Here is a 16,051-nt window from a genome sequence, read left to right as displayed (position 1 = left end):
CACATGAGGAAGGATTTGGAAGTCAACATGCACAGTCAACATTATGCCTTCCTACAACGTAACAACTGGATCACCAAAACTAACTTGTTTGACGATTTTCCTTGGTGCATTACGTGTTCCCACCTCTTGCCATGTGGGGGTACATCCATCATTGTTGAACTTTATCATTTTGGGGGTCCAGGTGTGATAGCAATGGAGAGGCACCATTACACACAGACCTACTGACTTCAAAACCTCTGAATACAGTAACTTGGCACACAAAGTTATTGTGGCATTGTACTCCTTCCTCATGTCCATCTTTTTATGGGTGCATTCAGACTTGCTTTCATTTTTATGGACGATAATATAAGACTGTACTGAACATTGCGGAATGGACTCAGCTGTCCATTCCCCCAATTTAAATCTCATCCAGCACCTGTGGGATACACTGTGGAGACGCACTGTAGCACACCTACATGCATCAGCCACCATCTATCAGTCGTCAACTGCACTGGTCGAGGAATGCAACACCCTACCAAAATAACTCATCAACCTTGCGACCAGCAAGGGAGCATGATGCAGAACAGGCACTGCTGTGCATGGTGATCACACACCCTATTAAGAACCATGTACCGGCATCTGTAATGACCAGGAGACCATCAGGAATTGCTTCTGCTTGTCTCATTGCGTATTTATTTCAATTACCTCATGTACTACAGTGTAGCAGTTCTTTCCACGTAGTCCAAGTTTCACTGAGCTACGTTATTTGGCAGTGACAACATGTAAAAGTTACTTTCATCCTCAAGTCTTGTACAATGAGTACAGTGCCAAGTTATGACATAATCTGATGTAATTCCTTCATCTTTGTCTCTTGTACTCTCTACCCCTATTTCCACCATGAAATGGCACACCCAAAGTCCAAAAGCTAGGATTACTACTTTGTACCGTAAGTGTATCTACTGAATAAGTGAGGTGGCACCGTTGTTAGCATGCTGGACTCACATTTGGGAGTACAATGGTTCAAATCCCCATCTGGCCCTCCACATTTAGGTTTCTTGTGATGTCCCTAAATTGTTCCAAGCAAATGCTGGGATGGTTCCTTCTCAAGGGCACAGCCCATTTCCTTCCTCATCCTTAAACAGTCCATCCTGTGCTCCACCTCTAATGATCTCTCTGTCGACGGCAAGTTAAAACTCTAATCTTCTTTCCTTCCTTCTTGATTCTATTGACAGTAATAAGAGTATCAGCTCCTGAAGGTAAGCACTTGCTATCCACTATGTCTCCTTGATTGGGTGTCACCGAGTCATACACCTCTACGCGAGATTTCCACTCTCCTAAACATCCCTAGGTCGATTTTTTCTGATGTGATAGCGAAGTGGAAACGTACAGCACAAAAGCGTACAGGCAACCACGTCTGTTGACTGACAGACAGCAGACAGTTGAAGAGGATCGTAATGTGCAATAGGCAGACATTGCTCCAGACCATCACACAGGAATTCCAAACTGTATCAGAATACACTGCAAGTACTATGACAGTTAGGCGGGAGGTGATAAAACTTGGATTTCATGGTCGAGCGGCTGCTCGTAAGCAACACATCCTGCCAATAAATACCAAACAATGCCTCGCTTGGTGTAAGGTGGGTAAACATTGGACAACAGTGGAAAAGTGTTGTGTGGATCGACGAATCACGGTACACAATGTGGTGATCCGATGGCATGATGTGGGTATGGCGAATGCCCAGTGAACGTCATCTGCTAGCATGTGTAGTGCCAACAGTAAAATTCCGAGGCAGTGGTGTTATGGTGAGGTGGTTGTGTTTCATGGAGGGGTCTTGCATCCCTTGTTGTTTTGCATGGCACTATCACAGCACAGGCCCACATTGATGTTTTAAGCACCCTCTTGCTTCCGACCGTTTAAGAGCAATTCGGGAATGGCGATCACATCTTTCAACACGACCGAGCACCTGCTCATAATGCACGGCCTGTGCTGGAGTGGTTACACGACAATAACAGCCCTGTAATGGATTGGCCTGCTCAGAGTCCTGACGTGAATCCTATACAACACCTTTGGGTTTTGGAACGCCGAGTTCGTGCCAGGCCTCACCAACCGATACCTCTCCTCAGTGGAGCACTCTGAAGAATGGGCTGCCATTCCGCAAGAAACCTTCAAGCACCTTACTGAATGTATGCCTGTGAGTGGAATATGTCATCAAGACTAAGGGTGGGAGAATACCATATTGAGGTGCAACGAACTTTTAAGTAATTTTCAGCCAGGTGTCCGGATACTTCTGATCACATAGTGTACATCATCAGTAATTGTTAATGAAATGCTTCTTATCAAGAGTTAAATCTATACAATGAATCAATAATATCAATTTTGCAGATCTTAGCTTGTCACAGCTCTAAAGGAGAATCTATACTATTCAACACTTTAAGTCTATATTATGTAGCGTAATTTTTCATACAAAAATTCGGTCTTTTTCCAGTCACTGCATGATCGATCTCTCTCTCTCTCTCTCTCTCTCTCTCTCTCTCTCTCTGTCTCTGTGTGTGTGTGTGTAAATCAGTTGGGATCGCTGGAATATGGGGAATTCTCCCAATGAACTGAAGGCTACCATTCCCCTTCCCTACCACAGTTCTCACATGCTCACTCCACCTCCTAGTTATGAGACCACCTAGACTATGAGAAAGAAAATGAAGCCACATTTTTCAGAGCACAGCATTTTCTTTCTCAATTTGTGTAAACAGAAAACCCGAACATTAAAATATATATGTGGTATCAACATGATCCCAAACTGTGGGATTGGACGAGGAGCAGATGTGTCGGGGCCAGCTCATTCACCAGACTTGACGCCTCTGGATTTTTCTTGTGGGGATTCGTATATATATATATATATATATATATATATATATATATATATATATATATATATATATATATATATATATAGCAAGCCTGTCTGAATGTTTATTGGAGTATCATGTAAAAATTAAAAACTCGGGAACTTTTCAAGGTTCTTGCTAACAACTTTAAACAATGACTTGTCTTTATACATCATAAGTCACTAACTGTTGCCACCTAGAATAATTTCAAAAGTATGATAGTATCTGAGAAGTTTGTGGGGAAAACGTTGCATAGGACAACGAGGGCCATAATATGGTATGTTTTTTTTTTTTGCTAGGTGGGGTCACTTCAGAAATATGAAGGTCAACTTTGTTTTTTTAAATGGGATACTATAGTTTGGTACTTATTTTCTGATAGCAACTACCGAGACAAATCCAATAATGTGCAACAGTAAGGTCAATGAAGGTCAAAAAGGTGGCATGAACGTCCATTTACAGAAGGTGTTCGAAGTGATGACCATTGGTAGCAATGCAGTGCTGCAATCTTCTTATCATGGATTGAGTGGTATTCCTTATCACTTCAGCACTTATCAAAACACATTCTCTGGCAATTCTCTCTCATATATCTTGCTAGTATTAAATATTCGCCAAATACGGCGTATCCATCTACTGTGCCACTGACATGTAAATGCCATTCGACTGTTTCGCAATACAACATTAATAGGAATGGTAGGACTAGTATCGTAAAATCAAGCGAATGTGAATGATTTATTACTTCGAAGAACAAGTTGATATGCTTCTCATTTACGGAGAATGCCAATGAAATTCAGTTAGAGGTAGAGATTTATACGCTGAAAGATATCCTCAACGTACTCACCCTACACGTCGTACATTCAAATAGGTGTATGATAAACCGAGAACAACTGAATCTTTAACATATCGGATACGTATCTGGCAAAGGAAACGGAAATTGGTACTCTTGCCAAAGTGGTTCGAGATCCTTGTGTTAGTTCGCGTCAAATTGCAAGGGAATCTGGCACAAGCTAGAGTAGCGTTGTTCATGTTCTGCATCACCATAAATATCATCCTTACCGTATCAGACTCCCCCAAGAATCAACTCATACAGAGGGATGACACATTTATTAATTTGATTTTATTTACTGACGAGACTACATTCATGAACCATGGAAATCTTAATTTGCATAACATGCATTATTGGGCACCTGAAAATCCATATTGGCTGCGGCAAGTTGCACACCAAAGACTGTGGTTGGTGAATGTATGGTGTGGGATTCCGGAGGACAGAATTATAGGCCCCTATTTCATTGAAGGAAATCTTAAAGACATCGAGTACACCACAATCCTGCAATAAACATTAGGTCTGTTATTGGAAGAAATACCTTTAAGAACAAGGAGCAGAATGTGGTATCAACATGATCCCAAACTGTGGGATTGGACGAGGAGCAGATGTGTCGGGGCCAGCTCATTCACCAGACTTGACGCCTCTGGATTTTTCTTGTGGGGATTCATATAAAACACTGTTTATAAAGATGTTCCATCTACACCTGAAGATATGCAAGAACTGTCAGAGCATGTGCTTTGATAAGTGCCAAAGTGGTAAGGAATACCATTCATTCAATCCATGATAAGAAGATTGCAGCACCACATTAATACCAATGGGCATCACACTGAACACCTGTAACAATGTTCATGCCACCTTTTTGATCTACATTGACCTACAAAGACCTTACTGTTACACAGCATTGGATTCATCTCTATAGCTGCTATCAGAAAGTAAGTACCAAACTATAGCATCTCATTTACAAACTTTTCAGCTACTATCATACTTTCGGAGTTATTCTTGGTGGCAATAGTTAGTGTCTCATCCTGTATAGTAGTACACCTAACCGAACTGTTCCATAGTTTACATTACAGCCACAATCATCAATTTAAAAATGAAATACTTCTGATTTAGTCATCATTCACACAAACACTACTTAAAGGGAAATTACTTAGAGTCCGAAATCCCAGAAAACTCTAGCATAATCTCTGTCCTTACTCACCCCATAAAGAGATCTGCCATCCACTGAAGACTGCATATCATGCTGTAACAATGTAAGCAAAACATTAGGCTTGAAGAAGCAGCAAATACAGGTTGCAGTATTGCAGTATGTTTACAAACCACTCACTCACATAAACTACTAAAGGAAATTTTAAGGTAATATTGGGGGGGGCAGGGGGGGGGAGGGGGGAGAGACATGAATTAGGGCACATTTTCAGAAACAACTGACAACATGTGATACATTGTGGAATGGCAAAAACTGTACACTAGCATATTTACAACTCATTAAATTTATATGGCAGACTGAGCTACAAACCCAGTTCTCTGTTCTTTCGAAAGCATAGGATTATCAATGCAAGTTCCATGTGTGCCTTGTGATGTAACTCAGAGTTTTAATTTATCACTGGACATTGCACTGCCTGACAAAGGCCACAGTATGGATTTACGCCTTGGTCTGGCAGTTTTAATTAGCACAAATGATCAAAACAAAAATTTCATCATATTGCCCTAGAAGACAGCCTAGTTTCATACATTCAGCTATGACATAGTAAGAAAAAGGATGCACAACAGGGTCACAGAACATCAGATCAAATCATCATTTGTATGAATTACATTTGCGATACAGGTTCAACAACATATTCAACAAACACTTTAATCCAAAAATTACACTCTTCGGATTTTAACGCAACATATAATTTCAGTTTTACATAGTGTTAAAAAAAAAAAAAAAAAAAAAAAAAGATATTTCATCTACTTTAAAAAGATTTGACCAGATCTTGCACCTACACCTTCCTTCATGTCACTCTATTCTACCTGTTACCATACTGTTACGACATGCCCCTCCTAATGTTCATGAGGAAACTGGAGCATTTTATTTTATTTAATTTATTTTCTGAGGTTCTCCTATTTAATTGGTTTTTCTCTCTCTCTCTCATTAAAAATGTTTCATCAGGTATTTATTACAGCTGAGAATAATAAATCATCATCTAACTCACGAAGTATTACCTACAAGCAGATACGCCGATATTAATCCACATAGAAGTAACTTTTTGGTGGTAACGAGGCGAGGGGTTGCTGTAGGATCGAAGGGGGCGGGGGGGGGGGGGGGGAAAGCTGAAACTAAAGGTTTTTAAAAATTAAAACACTTAGATCTTAAACCAGCAAAAAGACTGTTCGATGATGACATATCTATGGACTGAAGTTTTCAACAACAGAAAGTGTACTTTGAAAGCAACAGTAGGGAACCATTCCACTAAATTCTGGTACTGAAAGTGGAATGTGTTTCCATTCTTCCTTAACATACTTAATAGCTGTTATTGCATTTTTAGCTGAACTGATCTGCCACATAGCTGACACCGGTTCGTCCCAAAGATGCCTAAGTTTTTGAACAACTACCTATGTTAAGTTTGAGGATGGGCAGCAGATACTTCCCTTACAGCATGTTTCCATGTAATGAATACTTTGTATCAACACATAGAATTGCCCGAGGCAAATATTCCATATGGCATCAAAGAATGGAAATATTCAAATTAAACCATTTTTATGATGCTTTCATCACTAAAATTAGTAACTATACATAGAGCAAATGTTTGTGAACTCAATCACTTGACAGTCTCTATAATATGAGATTTCCAATTTAAGCCCTGATCAATATGTACAAGCAGGAATTTTGAACTATCAGTTTTACATCTACCCATTCCCCACACTGTGTTATTGATGATGAAATATCTTGCCTTGTACAGAACAGACTGAACCGAGTTTTTTTAATAAGTTAAATGGTGCAGCATTTACAGAGAATCAAACAACAATACTTTTGAATATTGTATTTCATTTATTGCTTGTTCTCTTGTTGCATCTCTTCTGGATTTGGTTACTACATTTGCATCATCAGCAGAAAGCACTAGTTCTGCATTATGAGTGTAAGATGGAAGATAGTATACAGCACGAACAGGAGTGGCCCTGACATGAAACCTGTGGAATTCCAGTAGTAAACTGTCCTCATTCAGAAAAATATTCGTTGTGTGGGCAGCATGAGCTATCTAACATGGCCCTTTGATTGCTGCCAGTTAAATAAGAAGTGAACCACTTATCATACCTCTAAAGTCAAAATTTAAGCTTCTCCAAAAGAACATAGTGAAATGCACAGCCAGATGCCTCAAGCTGTGGTTCCACTGTGGCAGCTGTGGTGAAACAAGCACTGCAGCAGTTCCTGTGCACCCGTCCAATGAGACTCTTTAATGTAACTGAACACAACCCTTTTCAATGGTGTCTCCGCAGTCACACTACATCTGACACCAAAGCAGCAACTGACAGAACTATTTGGCATAAATATAATTATCACAAGTTCCACATCCAGTTAGAGTCTCTGTGTTATAGCAGTAGGCAATTGTGTGTTACCAACACACACATTTGTCAGAATGACTTCTTTTATTCATCACAAACAGGTAGTGAGAGCACACAGATTTATCATGAACTATGTACTGAAATTTAATTCCCCTACATGTAACTACACTTTATCCCACGGGTACACAACTAGCTCAACAAGACCTAATGGTCTGGACTCACTAATAGTTGCAGTGACAATTACTGAGTGACCTTCACTATTCCACTACATAATCACGATTGTCTCTTACACTGTTTGGTTACTTTGGAATGCATGTAGTTAACCTAGTCCTAGATTACCAATGCACTCAAAAATGCAATCTGGTTGTATAGTAGTCATTTTACTCTGTTCACCAGCCATTTTGGTGTATTCCTTTCAAAACCTGCCCCCCCCCCCCCTCCCTTCAGTCAGGTGACTCTAGGTTTACCATTTTCTTGCAAAATATCCTGTGAACCAAGGATGAAGAGCAACAAGAAGATTCATATCCCTAAATTTCCAGAAGAGGCAGCTCTAAGACTTCTTAAGTAATAGTTCCCCATTGTCCTGGGCAGGTAGTGTTCATCAGAGACAAGGGTATCGTCAAGAATGTCTCAGGGAAGTGTGATAGCACTGCTCCTGTTCACATACATGACCTGATGGATAGGGTGAGCAGCAATCTGCAACTCTCTGCTGATAATACAGACAAGTAGGTAAAACAATCCTATAAAGTTCGAATACAGTATTAACGGTGTGCTGCTTGACACAGACATTTGCAGCTGACTGCACAATGTCTCCAATGTCACTGATGTACATATCGTGTAAGGAGTGCGAAAACAAGTTAAGAGAAATTTGGGTTCATATGGAGGCATATACACAGTTTTTATTCCCTCATTCCACTTGCAAGTGGAACAGGAAAGGGAATGACTAGTTTTACAATGCACCACGTGCTGTCTCGGTGGTGCACAAACATACATATAGCATCAAATGAGGAACTGGTTGCAAGAAATAAGATTGGAACCCAACTTCTCATTAGGTGGTGCAGGAGGGCAAAGGAGAAATATTAAAGATATATGACTAACAATAGCCACATTGTTGAGCTGAAGTGCATTAATAGTTCATAGAATTTTCAAAAAATACTTGAAACAAATTGACTGATGGAGGTCAGTACCTATAGAACGATTCTCCCTAAACTAGGGCTTTAATACCATCACTTGTTCATGTTTATCTTTGAAATAAAATGAATAAAATTGTAGCTTGAGGCATAAACAACTGGGACTCTGAGGGTTAATAGCATACAGCTGCCCACATAGGTTTATCCCATTGTGTTTATTTCATAACAAAAGGCCCTATCAACATCAGTGAAGGAGCAGTGACTGGCAATGGTATAGATGACATCACATATTTCGTGAGAAAATTCTTAACTTGAGTGAAGAACAACAATGTGCAAAATTAAAAGTTGTACTCAGCAGCATAATATCAATTGGATTTTATCAACTGTGAACAGTATAAACTTTCAACTGGTTAATATCAAGCAGTTCATACTGGAAACTAAGAAAGGTTACAGTACAGCAGTAAGTTACACCTACTTGAGGAGAAATACTGGAGTCACAATGGTCTCATCAAAACTGCTGTCAAAGGAATTATTATAGCTATTTTTGTTTGTGACATCAGTTATTATGAGTGATCAGCCAACAACTCACAATGTCTATAGTTAATATAAAATTCTGCTTTCTTGTCAGTCACACAACACTCAAAAAGCTTCCATTTTTCCATGTAACAGACCATATTAAGCATCTGATGAAAAATTCTGGTAAATATTTTAGTGCTTGTTACCTCTACAGGCCAATTTTGATAGTAGCCATTAGTATGAAGTGCAAAACACTGGCATCAACGTCTCTCTTTGCCAGCACTACCTGAGGAGGGCGGAGTTCACTATCCTCACTATACTTTGCTGCTATGGTGGGCTTGGTACAAAAATGAGCTACAGTTTGATTGAAAATTATGTGTTTTATTGTTTGAGCGTGATTGTCTGCTGGGATGACGGGGGAGGGGGGATGCAGAATCACCAGGCAGCATGAAGTATGCTATTACTGGACATTCTCATTGCTTGTTTGTTACTTACATGTTCCATAGATAATTTGAATGATTCTTTTATCAGAAAGGTGTGGAATGAGTCAGCTTACAGGATATGTATGCAGGATTAGTGTTAACATTAATTAACACATTTTTAAGTGCTACTCATGCAACTACACTTAAAAACAAGTTTTTTTAATGAGCTATCAGTTTTTAAATAGAAAACTTACAGGGGATAGAATGAGATATCCATGAGAAATGATTTTAGGTTGTATTTAAAACTTGCTTCTTGTCAAATTTTATGTTATTCAGCAATAGATTTTAAATTTTTTTGCTGCGCATTGAATTCCTTTCTAAGCCACTGGCAACCTTAATAATGGGTAACAAAGGTCATTTTTCCCCTTTGTGTCGTAGGCATGGACATCACTGTTCTCCTCAAATTTACTGCCTGCTTTTTAACAAATTATACTTTGTGAATGAGAGTTGTTCCAGAAAATTATTCCATAAGACATTACTTAGTGTAAATATGGTAAATATGACATGAGGATGATTCATTTGTTTCCAAGACTAGCAATTATATGGAGAGCGAAAGTAGCTAAACTTAAGTGATGTACACCCAAAATTTTGGAGCATTCTACCCTATTTACTGATTCCTGTTCATGTGCTACATCAGTTGTACTATTTTCACCAACTGCGACATAATAGCATATACAAACAGTGATCCGATACTGTAAAATGCTTTTTTATTTCAGTCTCTGATCACATTATGAATTTGCAAGCACACAACAAAACTGCATTAGGAATGCATTTAGCAGAAACCGGCCACACTGTGGACAATATCTAAAGTTGTATGCGTATTTTACACAGGGCACAGAAGGGTCGCACTCTCGACTTGTTGGAGGAGTTGGAAATTTACAAAGCCAAAAGGCACGAGCCCCCTAGTGTGCTCAATGGACAAAGTGATTTTGTACCCAACACCTACTTTGCTTTATTGGTAACATACTACGATAACCAAATAATGCCTCGCAGATTTATACCTAACCTTACTTAATGAGTTATGTTGAGAACAGAAGGCATTTGCCTTACTTCCAGACAGTAGTTGCTCCAATCCTGTAACTGATTATCTCCTACCTACGCATGGAATGTATAGCCAAATTATATAATTTTATTTATTGAATGCTTATACGTTGTTTAAATGTTTTCCGTGGGAGACATGTCATGGTGTATGTAAAGTCCTCTATTGGTTAAATTCTCACGATCCGCGCGCACCTGCATAAGATCCTAGCGGCCGACCCAACAGAGGGCACTGTTCATTGATCTGTCTCTTTTTCAGCTGTCATATAGACATTTTATCTTTCATAAGCAATTTATAGGTTTCCACAGGCAATGATTTATGCTATATTAATTGTTGACCGTAAATTCACCATAAAAAAAGGGGGTCGGGCCTATACTCTTTATATATTTCCTTTTAACAATTTTATATGGGTAACTGCGGGCGGGGACTACTCAAGAGGACGTCGTTATCAGGAGAAAGAAAACTGGCATTCTACGGATCGGAGCGTGGAATGTCAGATCCCTTAATCGGGCAGGTAGGTTAGAAAATTTAAAAAGGGAAATGGATAGGTTAAAGTTAGATATAGTGGGAATTAGTGAAGTTCGGTGGCAGGAGGAACAAGACTTTTGGTCAGGTGATTACAGGGTTATAAATACAAAATCAAATAAGGGTAATGCAGGAGTAGGTTTAATAATGAATAAAACAAAAGGAATGCGGGTAAGCTACTACAAACAGCACAGCGAACGCATTATTGTGGCCAAGATAGACACGAAGCCCATGCCTACTACAGTAGTACAAGTTTATATGCCAACTAGCTCTGCAGATGATGAAGAAATTGATGAAATGTATGACGAGATAAAAGAAATTATTCAGGTAGTGAAGGGAGACGAAAATTTAATAGTCATGGATGACTGGAATTCGTCAGTAGGAAAAGGGAGAGAAGGAAACATAGTAGGTGAATATGGATTGGGGGGAAGAAATGAAAGAGGAATCCGCCTTGTAGAATTTTGCACAGAGCATAACTTAATCATAGCTAACACTTGGTTCAAGAATCATAAAAGAAGGTTGTATACCTGGAAGAATCCTGGAGATACTAATAGGTATCAGATAGATTATATAATGGTAAGACAGAGATTTAGGAACCAGGTTTTAAATTGTAAGACATTTCCAGGGGCAGATGTGGATTCTGACCACAATCTATTGGTTATGAACTGCAGATTGAAACTGAAGAAACTGCAAAAAGATGGGAATTTAAGGAGATGGGACCTGGATAAACTGAAAGAACCAGAGGTTGTAGAGAGTTTCAGGGAGAGCATAAGGGAACAATTGACAGGAATGGGGGAAAGAAATACAGTAGAAGAAGAATGGGTAGCTCTGAGGGATGAAGTAGTGAAGGCAGCAGACGATCAAGTAGGTAAAAAGGCGAGGTCTAATAGAAATCCTTGGGTAACAAGAAATATTGAATTTAACTGATGAAAGGAGAAAATATAAAAATGCAGTAAATGAAGCAGGCAAAAGGGAATACAAACGTCTCAAAAATGAGATCGACAGAAAGTGCAAAATGGCTAAGCAGGGATGGCTCGAGGACAAATGTAAGGATGTAGAGGCTTGTCTCACTAGGGTTAAGATAGATACTGCCTAGAGGAATATTAAAGAGATCTTTGGAGAAAAGAGAACCACTTGTATGAATATCAAGAGCTCAGATGGCAACCCAGTTCTAAGCAAAGAAGGGAAGGCAGAAAGGTGGAAGGAGTATATAGAGGGTTTATACAAGGGCGATGTACTTGAGGACAATATTATAGAAAAGGAAGAGGATGTAGATGAAGATGAAATGGGAGATAAGATACTGCATGAAGAGTTTGACAGAGCACTGAAAGACCTGAGTCGAAACAAGGCCCCGGGAGTAGACAACATTCCATTAGAACTACTGATGGCCTTGGGAGAGCCAGTCATGACAAAACTCTACCATCCGGTGAGCAAGATGTATGAGACAGGCGAAATACCCTCAGACTTCAAGAAGAATATAATAATTCCAATACCAAAGAAGCAGGTGTTGACAGATGTGAAAATTACCGAACTATCAGTTTAGTAAGTCACAGCTGCAAAATACTAACGCAAATTCTTTACAGACGAATGGAAAAACTGGTAGAAGCGGACCTCGGGGAAGATCAGTTTGGATTCCATAGAAATTTTGGAACACGTGAGGCAATACTAACCTTACGACTTATGTTAGAAGAAAGATTAAGAAAAGGCAAACCTACGTTTCTAGCATTTGTAGACTTAGGGAAATGCTTTTGACAATGTTAACTGGAATACTCTCTTTCAAATTCTGAAGGTGGCAGGGGTAAAATACAGGGAGCGAAAGGCTATTTACAATTTGTACAGAAACCAGATGGCAGTTATAAAAGTCGAGGGGCATGAAAGGGAAGCAGTGGTTGGGAAAGGAGTGAGACAGGGTTGTAGCCTCTCCCCGATGTTATTCAATCTGTATATTGAGCAAGCAGTAAAGGAAACAAAAGAAATTCATGGAGAAGAAGTAAAAATTTTGAGGTTCGCCGATGACATTGTAATTCTGTCAGAGACAGCAAAGGACTTGGAAGAGCAGTTGAACGGAATGGATGTGTCTTGAAAGGAGGATATAAGATGAACATCAACAAAAGCAAAACGAGGATAATGGAATGTAGTCGAATTAAGTCGGGTGATGCTGACGGAATTAGGTTAGAAAACGAGACACTTAAAGTAGTAAAGGAGTTTTGCTATTTGAGGAGCAAAATAACTGATGATGGTCGAAGTAGAGGGGATATAAAATGTACACTGGCAATGGCAACGAAATCGTTTCTGAAGAAGAGAAATTTGTTAACATCGAGTATAGATTTAAGTGTCAGGACGTCGTTTCTGAAAGTATTTGTATGGAGTGTAGCCATGTATGGAAGTGAAACATGGACGATAACTAGTTTGGACAAGAAGAGAATAGAAGCTTTCGAAATGTGGTGCTACAGAAGAATGCTGAAGATAAGGTGGGTAGATCACGTAACTAATGAGGAGGTATTGAATAGGATTGGGGAGAAGAGAAGTTTGTGGCACAACTTGACTAGAAGAAGGGATCGGTTGGTAGGACATGTTTTGAGGCATCAAGGGATCACAAATTTAGCATTGGAGGGCAGCGTGGTGGGTAAAAACCGTAGAGGGAGACCAAGAGATCAATACACTAAGCAGATTCAGAAGGATGTAGGTTGCAGTAGGTACTGGGAGATGAAGAAGCTTGCACAGGACAGAGTAGCATGGAGAGCTGAATCAAACCAGTCTCAGGACTGAAGACCACAACAACAACAACAACAACAACAACAACTGCATTCATCTTTTAATGTATCACAATTGGTTTCTATGATAGTCATCAATTTTAATAAGTCTGCTACATGCATTTTATTTAATGTGTTTTTATCAGATTATGTTTTTGCGCAAATGATGACTACATATAAGCGAGCCCACAGTAGCGACATCTAGGTAGGGTGTAGGCAAACAGGTTTCTGGATGCTACTGTACTTCAGTAGCTAGTTGGCAATGATCACTATGTGAACGATGTGGCCTATTCTACACCATATTTTAGATCCATGTGACAATGCTATGCTGATTATATGTTTTAACGATGCCATTATGGCCGCATCACTATAGGACATGGTGTAAAAAGGTACGTTATACCATATTCTATCTGTACATTTCCCTGTTTGTATGACAGTATATTGTGATACATATTGCTGTTTTACACTCCTGGAAATGGAAAAAAGAACACATTGACACCGGTGTGTCAGACCCACCATACTTGCTCCGGACACTGCGAGAGGGCTGTACAAGCAATGATCACACGCACGGCACAGCGGACACACCAGAACCCGCGGTGTTGGCCGTCGAATGGCGCTAGCTGCGCAGCATTTGTGCACCGCCGCCGTCAGTGTCAGCCAGTTTGCCGTGGCATACGGAGCTCCATCGCAGTCTTTAACACTGGTAGCATGCCGCGACAGCGTGGACGTGAACCGTATGTGCAGTTGACGGACTTTGAGCAAGGGCGTATAGTGGGCATGCGGGAGGCCGGGTGGACGTACCGCTGAATTGCTCAACACGTGGGGCGTGAGGTCTCCACAGTACATCGATGTTGTCGCCAGTGGTCGGCGGAAGGTGCACGTGCCCGTCGACCTGGGACCGGACCGCAGCGACGCACGGATGCACGCCAAGACCGTAGGATCCTACGCAGTGCCGTAGGGGACCGCACCGCCACTTCCCAGCAAATTAGGGACACTGTTGCTCCTGGGGTATCGGCGAGGACCATTCGCAACTGTCTCCATGAAGCTGGGCTACGGTCCCGCACACCGTTAGGCAGTCTTCCGCTCACGCCCCAACATCGTGCAGCCCGCCTCCAGTGGTGTCGCGACAGGCGTGAATGGAGGGACGAATGGAGACGTGTCGTCTTCAGCGATGAGAGTCGCTTCTGCCTTGGTGCCAATGATGGTCGTATGTGTGTTTGGCGCCGTGCAGGTGAGCGTCACAATCAGGACTGCATACGACCGAGGCACACAGGGCCAACACCCGGCATCATGGTGTGGGGAGCGATCTCCTACACTGGCCGTACACCACCGGTGATCGTCGAGGGGACACTGAATAGTGCACGGTACATCCAAACCGTCATCGAACCCATCGTTCTACCATTCCTAGACCGGCAAGGGAACTTGCTGTTCCAACAGGACAATGCACGTCCGCATGTATCCCGTGCCACCCAACGTGCTCTAGAAGGTGTAAGTCAACTACCCTGGCCAGTAAGATCTCCGGATCTGTCCCCCATTGAGCATGTTTGGGACTGGATGAAGCGTCGTCTCACGCGGTCTGCACGTCCAGCACAAACGCTGGTCCAACTGAGGCGCCAGGTGGAAATGGCATGGCAAGCCGTTCCACAGGACTACATCCAGCATCTCTACGATCGTCTCCATGGGAGAATAGCAGCCTGCATTGCTGCGAAAGGTGGATATACACTGTACTAGTGCCAACATTGTGCATGCTCTGTTGCCTGTGTCTATGTGCCTGTGGTTCTGTCAGTGTGATCATGTGATGTATCTAACCCCAGGAGTGTGTCAATAAAGTTTCCCCTTCCTGGGACAATGAATTCACGGTGTTCTTATTTCAATTTCCAGGAGTGTATGTTAAAAGACACACTGCTCACTAGATGTATGTATTTATATATTTTAGATCTGAGGATGGTCAATACAGACTGAAACCGGTCATTGCCTGAAGAATTCATATTTTGATCAGAGACTGAAATAAAAAAGCATGCTGTATTATTTGTTGTACAGAAGTGAATACAGCGTATTTTCTCAAAATTTAGGAAGAGACCATTTTCAGAGAACCATACAATAATCATTTAAAAAACACTGTTAACAATCTATTATATTGCTTTCCTCCTAAAGGGATTTATAACAACACTATTATCCCCTGCAAAAAATGCCAATTCTGCTTGTTGAATGTTAAGTGGAAGGTCATTCACACATTGTCTGAGTGTAACATGGTCTCCATAATCACATGCCTTGTAAAAAAAAAAAGTGATGTTTTATTATTTAAGGCTTGTAGTGTGAGCGTATAAGCAGGATTGTCAGTGAAGCAATCCTTTTGGAATCCAAACTATGAGACATTA

At 40.7% G+C, this 16,051-nt stretch overlaps 1 protein-coding gene across 1 annotated transcript in view; it reads right to left on the bottom strand.

Annotated features, from left to right (window-relative positions):
* LOC126248399 (zinc finger protein 875-like) overlaps nt 1-16,051 on the bottom strand; it is a 47,284-nt gene that overhangs the window by 15,486 nt on the left and 15,747 nt on the right. The window contains exon 4 of the mRNA XM_049949345.1: nt 4,887-4,928. Within this exon, the coding sequence (XP_049805302.1) occupies nt 4,887-4,928 (42 nt within the window). The remainder of the gene's footprint in view (nt 1-4,886; nt 4,929-16,051) is intronic.

Source organism: Schistocerca nitens, chromosome 3 (genome assembly GCF_023898315.1).
Source record: "Schistocerca nitens isolate TAMUIC-IGC-003100 chromosome 3, iqSchNite1.1, whole genome shotgun sequence".
Lineage (NCBI taxonomy): Eukaryota > Metazoa > Arthropoda > Insecta > Orthoptera > Acrididae > Schistocerca > Schistocerca nitens.
The sequence above is the reverse complement of the archived record's forward strand: the minus strand, read 5'-3'. Positions and strand labels throughout refer to the sequence as shown.